The sequence below is a fragment of the Sinocyclocheilus rhinocerous genome, unplaced genomic scaffold, assembly GCF_001515625.1.
Source record: "Sinocyclocheilus rhinocerous isolate Xijiao unplaced genomic scaffold, SAMN03320098_v1.1 scaffold273, whole genome shotgun sequence".
Classification (NCBI taxonomy): domain Eukaryota; kingdom Metazoa; phylum Chordata; class Actinopteri; order Cypriniformes; family Cyprinidae; genus Sinocyclocheilus; species Sinocyclocheilus rhinocerous.
Genome location: NW_015656360.1, coordinates 2,326,615 through 2,340,082, shown reverse-complemented (window position 1 = coordinate 2,340,082; position 13,468 = coordinate 2,326,615). Strand labels below are relative to the sequence as shown.

The 13,468-nt window shown below is 35.5% G+C and overlaps 1 protein-coding gene across 2 annotated transcripts in view; it reads right to left on the bottom strand.

Annotated features, from left to right (window-relative positions):
* The window catches only part of LOC107720044 (voltage-dependent T-type calcium channel subunit alpha-1H), a 47,193-nt gene extending 35,197 nt beyond the window's left edge, over positions 1-11,996 (bottom strand). For both annotated transcript variants that reach the window (XM_016527629.1, XM_016527630.1), the window contains exons 1-5: positions 11,892-11,996; positions 9,903-10,036; positions 9,455-9,552; positions 3,309-3,468; positions 1,775-2,087 (exon numbers count right to left, since the gene is read on the bottom strand). In XM_016527629.1, coding sequence (XP_016383115.1) covers positions 1,775-2,087; positions 3,309-3,468; positions 9,455-9,552; positions 9,903-10,036; positions 11,892-11,984 — 798 coding nt within the window. In that variant the 5' untranslated portion in view covers positions 11,985-11,996. The remainder of the gene's footprint in view (positions 1-1,774; positions 2,088-3,308; positions 3,469-9,454; positions 9,553-9,902; positions 10,037-11,891) is intronic.
* Positions 11,997-13,468: the final 1,472 nt, after the last annotated feature.

The window sequence follows — 13,468 nt, the reverse complement described above, 5'->3', positions numbered from 1 at the left end:
TTAGACCTTTTTTAGACCTTATGTTTGAACCCCAGTTCTTTCTATGCTGTCTACTAGATTCATTGTCTGCTTCTAGAAAATAGATATTTGGGTATTTAAAGAGACACATTTAAGTTGCTCACATAAAAAACAAAAACATGAATCTTCTTTTTTTGATTTCCGCAGTGCATCCACACAGTTGGCTTTAAAACAGCTGATTCAAAACATTTTGTAAATGCAACTACTTCTAGACACACATTTATACATAAGTTATTATGGACTCCTTTTACATAATGTATACAGCCATACCAAGCATAATTTTAAAATATTGCTTAAGAGTCCAGTTGGGTTCAGTTTTTAATGGATGTCAGACTAACAAAAACTTGTGAGTTGGATTGTTTTCAGCTGGTTACAGCACTAATATTCTTGAATATGTCCTTATTTGGGTGTTTCTTCAACTACTAGCAATTTTGGAATTTTTGAAACCTCTCTTAAAACATTTTTCACACTCTCATTAGTTAACTTGTCCACTAACAATGTCCAACAAATCTGCATCACTGGAGAATTCTGTCATTTCATCTGAAAGCCATGAACATGCCCATCGCAGTGCCATTTCCACCACACATCAATTAATGCATTACAGTATGTTTAATAGCATTCTATGATGGAAATATTTGATGGAATTGACTTCTCTCCAAGTACATTAACTTTATCAGTGGCGAAATGCTAATAATTTGTGTAGAAAGTGATTTTTTCAATTTTCACACAATAATTGTTTAATTATTAAAGACTAAAGTATTATTAACAATATATTTTTGCTCTTTGTTTTCAAATTTAAAAGGCTTTATTTTTATAATGGATTTTCATTTTTTAAGATTGAAAGTATGGATCTGAAACAACTTTAAAACAAATATACCAAAGGTATATTTAAAAAGGAATGAAAAATAATGAAGGCATGATATAACGTTTCCATTTTATAGTAATCACTAAAACAAAAAGAAAAAAGGTTTATCTGGCCATAAAAGTGCCAATAGGTGAAGAAACATCGTTTTAGAACAACCTGCTCCCAGAGGTGTCATCTTATGAGTACAATCCAGGTCCTATTAAGATCTTATGTTAACACAGGTGAAAACCCTTCAGGCCCTCTTTTATAATTGCATATCCTGTACTGTCATTATAACCCAGCCAAAAGGGACACCACGTGACTGACCCACTTGTAACGATCGGACAAATGAGACCGACATTCATTTCCAACAGAATGGAGCCCAGGTCTCATTGTGTGTCCGTACGACGGGCCCAATGCGCCCCTCCAACAAGGGCATGACTGCGCATATTAAAAACTCTTAAACAGGGTCTGTGCCACCAGTCCGTCTGTGGTGATTCAACTCTGCTGATGGGGATGGATTGAAAGTACAGAAAAGCTAATATGCGACGGGAAGCTTTTTCGTTTCTGATTTCATTTCCACAGGCTGAGATATAAGATATCACATTCCCATCGAAAAATCTCATCACTTTGCAGAGCTCCTCCTGACCAAGGGGCAGAAATGACTAAAACAGACATTTGCTCAGAGGAGATTCATTATTCGGTGTGGTTGGAGCGTGCTTAACAAGACTTTGTCCTTTCAAGATGAAAATAGTGTAATAAAAGTTGTAAAAAGCCTCATCTATCTTTGGAATAACTAAATGCTTTGGAATGCTTACTACTGCATTTCCATTCTCACAGCACTCAACAAAAAGACCATTAGTGATGTGGAAATGATCTGGATTACAAAACACCATACCAAGAGGAACTTACCTGGAATATTGCAATCCAGGCATATCCAATATTATCGAAGTTCACTGCCCCTTTGTGAGGGTTGAGCTCCCCGGGCTTACACTCACTGTAATACTGGTTCCAGTTAACACAGCTGCTGTTGCTTGTCCCATCCAGGCCAGAGTAGGCATGTCCCGGTGGAGATGCATTTAAAGTGCACTCGACACCCTCCTTGAGGGGGGGCACTTGACTACAGCGCAGCATGCCATTCTCCTTATTGGTGGAGCAGATGAAGGGGTTGTCCTCACCTTCTTCATTCATGTAGTACGGACTCATGTGTGACAGATTATAAAGGCTGTGGAAACACATGGAAAACAATGTGGAATATATGGCATTTACTTACTAAAACACACTGTAAATGACACATTATATGCTCAGAGGCCACACAGCATCTTCCTTATCTTAACATGTGTACATGTACATACCCCTTGTAACTGTGTGTCAAGGTCAGTAATTCTAAAATATCAGATAAATTCACCTTTTTATGACAAGGCAAGTTTGGTGCGGGTTGTAAAATGTCAAGTGGTGCCACTCCACCAACACTGAATTAATAATTCATTATATTTGTAATATCTTTTTATATTTGTATATCTTTTTTTTTTGAAAATAATGTTGTAAACACTCACATGTACTCAAGACTCAAGTTTATTATGGTTACACCACATGACATTTTTAGAGTCGTTACATTTCAACTTAAAAATGGTATAAACGTTTTTCAAAACCATGAAACCAACAGGAATATAAACAGTGCTTTTCTTCAAGCTTGGCAAATATGTTCTAAACTAGTTTGCAAAAGATGTTTCTTTTTCTTTATCATGGAAACTCTTACCCATCATTGAACATCTGTCAAATAGTTTAGAAACAGGTCGGAATAATGTTTTAAAGGGAAATTTCACAATTGGGGTACCTGGAGCCCCCAAGAAAATGTAATTAAATTTAAAACAGAACATGAGGGTTAAACATATTTTTTAAAACAACAAAAACTCTGAAGCCACAAAAAGTTTGGGAATATAGTCACAAATGGTACTGCTAAGCGACACAAAAAATTAAATCAATTGTATGTATGCAAAGGCTCATATTTCTAAATAAGGACTGGCTGGTGAAAATGTTGTTGCTCTAGCATGTTTGAATCACAAACACATGCATTTAGAGAGCAGTAATTTGTCCCATTACATCAAAATATATGACTTATAATTCAACTCATTCTGACGACTACAGTCTGTAATCATCAAAACCTCTCAAGACTTTTTTGATTTAATATGCTTTTACCCATATACCTTTGTTAGAGGTGTGTACCTTCAGTGCTCGGGGACTGATGCTCAGCACTGATTTTACGCCAGGGTGCAATGTTCAGTTTACAAGACTGTCAGAGGCTGAAATGCCATTGCTTCTGGCAACAGTTGGCTGCCACTTTGGATCATATCGGTAGCACTGACATGCTCCCAGCGGAGAGAGGGTAAAGGAGGAGAAGAGGGGAAGAAAGCTGGCGGTTAGATAAGAGCAGGACTGTACTTACGCTTTCTCGTTATCTGGCATGAAACACCGATTCCTAAGAAGTCCAGCCCACAGCTGCACCCCGACAATGCCGAATATAAAGAAGACAAAAAAGCACAGCAGGAGGACGTTGCCTAACATAGGCAGAGTATCAAGAAGCAGAGTCACCAGTATCCTCATACCTGAAATACAGAAACAAAAGAGAAACAGATGCAACACAATTTTAATTGTTGTGTGCTTATTCGATAAAGCTTTTAGGGTTTGCATAACATGCTTATTTTTTTTAAAGTACCAGTATAAATAGCTCACAGACCAGTATATGGATTAATGAGTCAATATTTTGAGATTATCAACCTCAACTGATCATTGTTGACCAATAACAGTGTTGTACTTGTTTCAAAATCTACCAACTGCCATGACATAGACATTTTTTCACAATATTTTTGAAGGAATTTTCAGTAAATATTGTGAAAAATAAATGGGCATTTGATTAAAAACCATTTTTGTATTAAATTATATCTTATTGCCAAATGGACACATATGGACACATTTACGTTTTTATAACTAAAGGAGCACTAAACTACACTATAAAAAACAACTACATATTTCCCAGTTATGTGAAACACATACTGAAATATGAATTACTTGAAACTACATTAAAAAAAAACATTAGATCAACAGAATTCCCCAAACTCAAAACATAGAAATAATATCAAATTGATCAATACTGCTGAAATGTTAAATGTTTGTAAGTTCCCAGCATGCACTGCAGCATAAATAATGCTGTTACTGGTTATTTTTTGCTGTTTGCTGACTTTTTTTGTCTATTGCCAAATGGACACATATGGACACATTTACGTTTTTATAACTAAAGGAGCACTAAACTACACTATAAAAAACAACTACATATTTCCCAGTTATGTGAAACACATACTGAAATATGAATTACTTGAAACTACATTAAAAAAAACATATTAGATCAACAGAATTCCCCAAACTCAAACATAGAAATAATATCAAATTGATCAATACTGCTGAAATGTTAAGTGTTTGTAAGTTCCCAGCATGCACTGCAGCATAAATAATGCTGTTACTGGTTATTTTTTGCTGTTTGCTGACTTTTTTTTGTCATTTTTTTGTCATTATTGTTAGTTATTTGTTGTGTTGTGAAGAGCTCATCTTTTTACATTTGTTGATTGTCCTTGTGATTGAGGTTTGTGTTGAGTACTATGTACAACCTCCTAAAACTATATCTCAGATACTTTTGCTTTGTAAGGTGATTGTGCCTTCCTAAACAAAGAAAGCATAGTTCACTTCACATATTAAGTGTCCTATGGCTACCAAAATTAAAGATCAATTTATTTTGTTCCTAACTGAAAATTTGTTGAACGAAAAATCTGTAGTTGCTTTGATGAATTTGCTGTCTGAAAGAGTCATTTTTCATTTAGCGAATGAACAAATTAAAATTGACAAAACAAACGAACATTACTTAGGACAATTTTTAAGACAATAGTTGAGAAAACCCCAAAAATCTGAATGTATCAGGTTGCATTGAGTCTTTATGTTTTCTCAATAATTCCTTTTTACAGTGTATATGGCGAAATGGCAAACCTTAGGTTGTAGAACGGCACCTTTAACCTAAATTGGTCCCAATTGTAATAATGCTTGACAGAGCACAGAAATTGCATATTTTAAATGGACTGCTGAGGGACCACAGGGACTGACTGAGTCAGACTTTAATGGAAAATTAAGACTTAAACCACTGAACAAATACCCATTCCATTATCCCTCACTGCAGGTGAGCTAACCACCACTCAGAACTCCATAGCAACCATACAGCAAGATCCTAGCAACCACATAGCAATGTGCTAACAATCACTCAGAACACTCTATCAACCACAAAACAATGCCCTGGCAACACCCTACAGTAGCATTGTGGTGGTGCGTTTTGCACAAGAAACCCTCACATTTTGAGTGGATGCAGAATTCTAGTTGTAGTGCTGAGAACTACCATAATAGGAAAAAGCTTAAGGAATGTATTTCACATGCTAATATAAACTCACATCAGAACTTTCAGGCAGTTAAAAATGATACTGTTCTAAAGAATACAAACAAGGCTGTCAAAGATAGCACATTAATGTATGCAATTCAATGAATTTGTCTAATGCTGTTTTTTTTGTTTTTTTTTAACACAGTTAACACATTAAATGCTTTATCCTTTTCTATGGGATTGCTAAAAACAACAAGGGTGTTTAACAAAACTATCTGCACTCTTTTATGTTAGAATTAATTAACATTGATTTAAAAATTATTATCATGAATTGATATCATTTATTGTTTCTTATTGTATGTATATTGTCGTATGTGAAAAATATTCCCGGCTGTAGAAGTAAAATGTCATTTGGACAAACATTAATGAGATGGCCATCAGACGCAACTCAGGCTCACTGTAAAAACATGCCTGTGGCAACATTTGTGCAAAATTATATTTCGTTGCTTCTTGCGTGTTTTTCGAAACTCAAAGTAAAACGTCTAGTCAGCACTGGTAAAGCACATTGAGTTTTATCTGAAAGAGACGAACATCAATCTGGCAACGTTGTTTTAGTACATATCATGGCAGTTCAGAAATGAAATGTCCAGTGAGTGGCGCTAAAAGGTTAATGCTTTATCACGTTTGAATATAACTTAATAATGTACACTAAACCTACCCTAAACCAGTAGTGTTCACAAAAGCAAAAGTGAGATAAAAACACATTTGCTGAGGCAACCATGACATTTTAGCTTGCTTCTACAAGTCTTTAAGCTCTTTTATCAAGTGTCTTGACTCGTGTTTCACAGGACTTGTTCCTGAATGCACCACATTTCAAGTGCAATGCTGTATGTACCAGGTGGGCTACTGAGCAAGTTCACTACATCAGCAATGCCACTGATTGAATTCAGGGTTTGCATTTCCTGTTTATTTTGAATCAATTTGAGGAAAACAGAAGTTGTTATAGAATCGCTATGCAGTTTCATGAGATTACATGAAATGAATCACAAAAATATTTGAATCAATAAACAGTCCCAAAAAAAACAAACCAAAGAGCAAAAGACCAGTCGTGGATGCATATGTGAATCAGCTGTGTCACTGTCACATGGCCCAGTGATCAAGACTGACTGGTGTGAACTGTGTTCAATGACACACTAAGAATGGATAAGCCCGAGAGCATCAGCGTTCAGGATATCTCAAGCAGAATGAATGCCCTGTTACCTACAGATGCTCATACTTATTTCAGATGAATCAGTATGTCTATTACTCTACTTTCTTGAGACGACAAAACAATGGTGAAAAGCAGCAAAAAGACACTCACTGAAAAAGCATTAAAACATCAGCAAACATCATTGTGAGAAGTGCCCCTGGAGAGGAGTGATGCATCCGGTGGATCCGAGTGACTAATATGTTTGAGGTGGGTATGTGCGGCTGATGTAATTTAAGTGTATGATATGGGGAGGAGAGGGCCTTAAATGGGCCTGTCTGAGTGTGTATATCCTCTTGATGGCCTGTATCCCTCCCACCAAAGACAGCGTGGAGCCACAGTGTCGCTCGGACACTTTAATGAGCCCCCTAGAGATACGTGTGATCACATAGTGGAAGAGGATGAACATGCTAACCCGCTCTTATGTAAACAGATAGATGAGAGATAGAGAATTGCTCTGCCAAATGCCAAATGTCTAGCTTGGTATTTGAATTACAGCTTCAGGTGTGAAATGGCATGTTGGCACTAACAAAATAATATGGACGCACACATGCACTCCAACTAACATCCACTATTCACGCCAGAGAATCATATCATTCCATACTAAAAGCACTTCTGCTGGCGGCAACACTCCACCGAGACAAATAAATCACGGTATCTCGTCCTCCATCTGGGCAACAGCAGAGTCATTAAAGCTGATGTGGTAGAGCAGACTTACTCATAGTTTAAATCTACAGCTCACTCCAGGGGTGTGTCTCAATCCATCTCCTAGTTTAGTAGTAAGTGCACTGCCCAGGGAATCTGGCTGTCAAAATTCAAGTGCACTAAAATGTTTGCTGCCCAAAAATGCTACAAAAAAACAAAGGGGAAATTCACTACATACATGTCTATATACACTACCTACATACATCTACAAGTCTATATACATATATATGTTTTCAAGAAATTAGTATTTTGATTCAGCAAAGATTCATTAATTTGAAAATAAGTGACAGTAAAGACATTTATAATGTTATAAAACATTTATATTTTAAATATCAGGGAATGCTTTTCTTTTGAACTTTCTATTCAATGTAAATGTATTATAGTTCCCACAAAAATATTAAGCAGCACAACTGTTTACAACATTGCTACTTAGGGATGCACCGAAATGAAAATTCTTGGCCGAAGCCGAAACCGACCAAAATTAAACACTGGGCGGAAGGCCGAATACCGAATACCGAACACGGTTTTTCGAGTTTTTTCCCCCATGTATTTTGCCAATTTTTTTTCACCATTGCATAAATTAAGAAGCCAAAATGTGCTTTTTACTGTTTTGTCTTGCTTTTCAAAGAAAAAAAAATCAATTACAAAACAACAATTTAAAAATATTTAACACTGAACATTTTTAACATTCTAGCAGACACTTTACCAACAAAGCACAATTTAACTTAAAATTAATAAGTTAGTAAAATAATAATTTTTGGCCATCAGACCCCCTTCTTGAATCAGGCATGTATTTTTATTTATTTTTACTGTACAATTAAAAGCAGCCTTGCTGAGAAGAGACTTCTTTTAAAACATTAGAAAATATTACAGATCCTAATTTGAACACTATGTGTGAATGTTATAATAAATGTATTAAAACAGAGCTGTTGTAATGATTATTATCATTATTATTGTCTTACTTTTTATTTTATTTTACAGAACAACAGTAAAATTACAATACTAACATTTATGAATGTTGATAAGAGTTCTTGCTTTTTCTCAACTTTTATTTTGGCAGAAACGCGCAAGAAGGCCTCAATGTTTATTTTTGTTTACAACAGATTTATAAACGAGTCTCATTACGAATACGTCGTACGTATCGCATTGTCACATGCCTTGTAAAAATTCATAAAAATGTGACTGAGCAACTGACGACTGTATCAGGGCAGATTTTCCTCGTGCTTTGGACTTTGAACCCTGGTTATTTACTAATTGTTTAAGGCCATTTCGCGATTTCAATCATATTACAGTAACGAGCAACAATCACCCCTTCCTCTTCTCATTGAAGACATGCGCTGCATATGAAGGTATTTTTGGTACAAAACAACTGAGCGTCCGTGACAGCGGAATGAGTAAACTCTGGGAAGAAGAGTGTAGTCTCGCGAGAACCAAGTTTTGTTTACAGCACAGGGAAACCACATGAACTACATCTGTAGTTTGTGCCGCCACTGTTGCAGCCTCCTCCATCTCGCAGAGTTCCAGGTCGGTATACTCTGGTTCAAACAAATATGGCTGGGCAAAAAACTCATTCTCCCCTTGCCTTATATCGAAATCCTCTGATATTTTTGCTTTCTCCTCTGTGCTTCCGCGTTCGTCACTCTCTCCCCGGAGCTTACATTGCGCCTTCCGCTACGCCTACGTCATATGCTCGAGCGCCTTGTCATGAACGCGCCTGCTTGCGCAACCGGAAGCTGGAGATTACAGTTTATACATTTTTTTAAATCAATATTTTTCTTACACTAACGCATTGTTTTGCTTCAGAAGGCCTTTATTAACATCCCAGAACCGTGTGGAGTAGTTTTAAGATGGATGGACACACTTTTTTCGGCTTCAAAAACAGGGGCACCATTCACTGCCATTATACAACTTGGAAGAGCCAGGACATTTTTAAATATAACTGCGATTGTGTTCATCTGAAAGAGGAATGTCAGATACGCCTAGGATGCACTGAGGGTGAGTAAATCATGGGCTAATTTTCATTTTTGGGTGAACTATCCCTTTAAAATAAAGTGTGACCAAGCATTTCAAAAATAAACTTCCTGTTTAAACAGGACACTAGTGTGATAAACAGTGCAATTTTAAAAAATATTATATTGAATATTGACAAAATTATCCATAAATAGCACTTTTAATCACCTTAAATACCCCCATTTTATCTGGATTTTCCAGCATGACAGACACTTACTAGGCACTCTGTTGATGGCTCGCAGGGGCCTGAGCACTCTCACAGTCCGGATGGCTGATAGGCTCGCGTTATGACCATCCAGTGAATACTCCATCATCCTGAAGAAAGCAGAGCACAGGAAACATACTGAAAGCGTCAGACACTAAATGTCAATCTCTATAACCTTTCTTTCTGTCGATCTTACATGAGGATAATGAAAGAAAAGAGGTTTTAAAAGAGAAGTCTTGATGCGTTCATCACTCTTGTCAATTTAAAGGTCACTTTAAACAACAAGGGGAGTTTTTTTTTTTATGGTAAATGAATCAGAGCACTGGGAAATCTCACAGAAATTCTATTTCCCAACTGACGGCCTATAAATCGAGCGGCGAGTCCCTTTTGACCAGCTTTACCGTGGTGATAATGGTTGAATGCATGAGTGACAAGTGAGAAAAAAGGCGGGATTCCTCACCCTGCCATGACAATGAAGAAGTCCAGGCGGTTCCATGTGTCACCAAGGTAACACTTTGATCCAAAAATCCCCAGGGCTATCATTTTGATGACCATCTCCACAGCAAAGAAGGCGAAGATGCAGTCATCAAATGCCTGTGGACACAGATCACATTAATTTCTATTATATAGAATGACAAAACCTGTTTTCTTACAAAAGTATTGTATCCCCCCCAAGAAACTTTGCATTCACTTGAAAACATTTGGGGTAACACTTTAGTTTAGGGACCAAGTCTCACTATTAACTAGTTGCTTATCAGCATGCATATTACTAGCTTATTGGCTGTATATTTGTACTTAGTACAGAATAAAGCACATATTAATGCCTTATTCTGCATGACCATATATTAGACCCTTAATCCTGTCCCATACCTAAACTTAACAACTACCTTACTAACTATTAATAAGCAGCAAATTAGGAGTTTATTGAGGCAAAAGTCGTACTTAATAGTTAGTTAATAGAATATTGCATTTACCCCGAGAAACCTTGGGTTGACTCACAAAATCACTGAAATGTAGATTTCCTCATATTATTTCCATCACTTAAGTTTTTCGAGTGAATGCAAAGTTTTTTGGGGGGATGCAAAATTTTGAGAGAATGCAAAAGCATTGAAGTGTAATTTTTCCTCCCATGTCATTTTTTCCCATCACTATGACCTTTTATGGGCTTTGTACAGATTCCTGTTCCTGTCGCTGGAAAAATGAAAAACGGGCAAAGAACTTTAAATTTGGGCACCATTTGAGTGGTTTACAGGGAGAGAGTGTGAAGATCAGCTATGATTCATTTTGTGTAGTATTTTCAGCTCTGGCCTCAGCCGACCCAATCTCCTAAATCCTGCTGATGCTGATGTCAGGCTCTTCTGGACATAAAAATCTCCCACAGTACCATATATAAAACCCAGTTCGCTTTGGTGGGAGCGTGGGCAGGATTACAGAGAACTACAAAACTACAGAAAAAAATGCCTGAGTCTCTGATATCTGGCAAAGGTTCCAGTGACCCCTAAACCTGTGTGTGCCACAAAACATGGCGAAGCGCCAACTCTGTGCTGAGACAGTCCTAAAAACAGACATTGGACACAATAATAAAATAAACAAATAAAATAAAGGGTAAGATATCATTCTAGGACCAATAAAGATCATGTGAATTCTGATGTACAGTGGCCCCAAAAAGCACTTGAAGATTTAATCCACACCAGTTTTATTTTATTATTACTGAGATACCATTAGAGTTTTTATTAATATTTTTAATTCATTTTTATTAAAAAATTTAATCAATTACTTTTATATTTTCCATTTTCATCTTAAAGCTGTGTTGTTGTTATTATTATTTTTTTTTAGATCATTTATTTATTTATTCCATCTATATATATCTTTTTTCCCCCCAATTTTATTTTAGTACATTTAGTTTTCATTTAGTTAAACTAAATGAAAATGAGAAATGTTGCCTTGGCCACTAGCTTTCTTTTTAATATTTTATTTTATTTCAGTTAACATTTAATTCATTTCAATTAACGAAAATGTTTTTATGGTTTTATTATAAGTTTTACTTAACTATAACAACCTTGATCCACTCTTAAAATGCATGAAAGCTGTGCAAACAAGCAAAATATTTCACAAAAACACATTGTTAGGTTTCAAACGATAAAAAAGAAACATGGAACATGTGATGAAGCACACCCATTATTCTACAAGTACACCTGCTTGAACTTAATAAATTCACTAAAAATCACCCTGAAACTAGTTTGCTTTGAAGTAATGGCTCAGAGAAGTGAAGTTAGTCCTGAGAAAAGGTCTAGCAACATTTGGTGGTTTTATGTTATTTAATGCAATGAAATACCTACAGTTTTAAGTGTCCAAATGCTTTTATGGAATACTTTATCTTGGAATGATGTTGGAAGGGACATTATCATATTACAAGCTTTCTCTCATTGCATAATGGAGCGCGACTTACCTGTAGGACGACACACCACTCAGACTGGCACTTGAGGTCCTCACATGGCTGGAACATGCCCAGAGTCACACAGTTCAACAGAATCACCAGCATGCTCACATGCTCAAACCATGTGCACAAGAGTCAAGGGAATATATCACAGAGAACATAAAGTCATGGCAAAGCACTGTTACTCCACAAAACATAAAGAGTCATAGATAATAAACACACATATTGATTTTGTTGATCCCTTACTTAGCTTAGAGCAAATGAGCTTAACAACCGGAGCAAACAACACTATGGATTTGCACAAAAAAAAAAAAAAAAAAAATCAAGGACATTATTTGCAAAACATTCCTTCCTTCTGACTGAATTTTAATTAAACTTCTAAAGCATGATTAAGTGCAAAGCCTATTATTCACAATAAATACATTAATATATTAAATAAATTAAGTTTTAAATTTTCGCTTTTCGTTTTAGTTGTTTGGTTTCCTCAAGGCCAAAATAAGTTAAAACATTTAAAAAAAAAATAAATAAATAAAAATAGTTAAAGGTCTGAAGGTGTCTTAAAAGTCTTACAAACCACAGCACTAACGAAAGGGTAAAAGCTAAGACATGTTTCAAGAAAACAAAAAATTGCTTGTTTTGAGAAATCAATGTTACACACATTTGAAAATGTTGGATTTTTTAATGTTTTTGAAAGAAGATTCTCATGCTCACCAAGGCTGAATTTATTTGATCAAAAATTCATTAAAATATTAATATTGTGTAATATTATTACAATATTATTAAAAAACAGTTTTCTATTTTAATATTTACTTCTTTTATATAATTTATAAATTAAGTAATTTATGAAGTCATTTATTCCTGTGATGGTAAAGCTGATTTGCTGCTCATTAAATATTTCTGTCACACTTTATTTTAAGGTTCAGTTCTCACTAATAACTAACTATTAACTACAATTACTGCTTATTAATAGTTAATAAGGTAGTTGTTAGCATTGGGTAGGATTAGGGATGTAGAATATGGCTTTGCAGAATATGTGCTTTATAAGTACTAATAAACAGCCAATATACTAATTATATGCATGCTAATAAGCAACTAGTTAATAGTGAGAATTGGTCCCTATACTAAAGTGTTACCAATATTTATTATTATTATCAATGTTAAAAACAGTTGTGCTGCTTAATATTCATGTGAAGACTGTGATGCATTTTTCTTTCAGGATTATTTAATAAATAGAAAGTTCAAAATAACAGCATTTATAACATTATAAATATCTGTACTGTTATAATCAATTCTATGCATCCTTGCTAAATTAAAGCATTAATTTCTTTCAAAAAGAAACAAATCGTACTGACCCCATACAGTACTGTATAAGGGGCTCATTTGCAAATGAGTAACAGTAAAAAATGTCCATAATTTTATCACCAGTGGAAGACTAATGCTTAAGACATCAATAAACTATACGGCCATAGCAGCCATGTCAAGCATCCAAGCAGGCATAAAATGTTCTTCTCACTGCTTAACTGCTGAAATATTTAGAGAGCACAACAGGAACAGGGTTATGTCTGTTTCAGCGGCACAACCGATTGGTT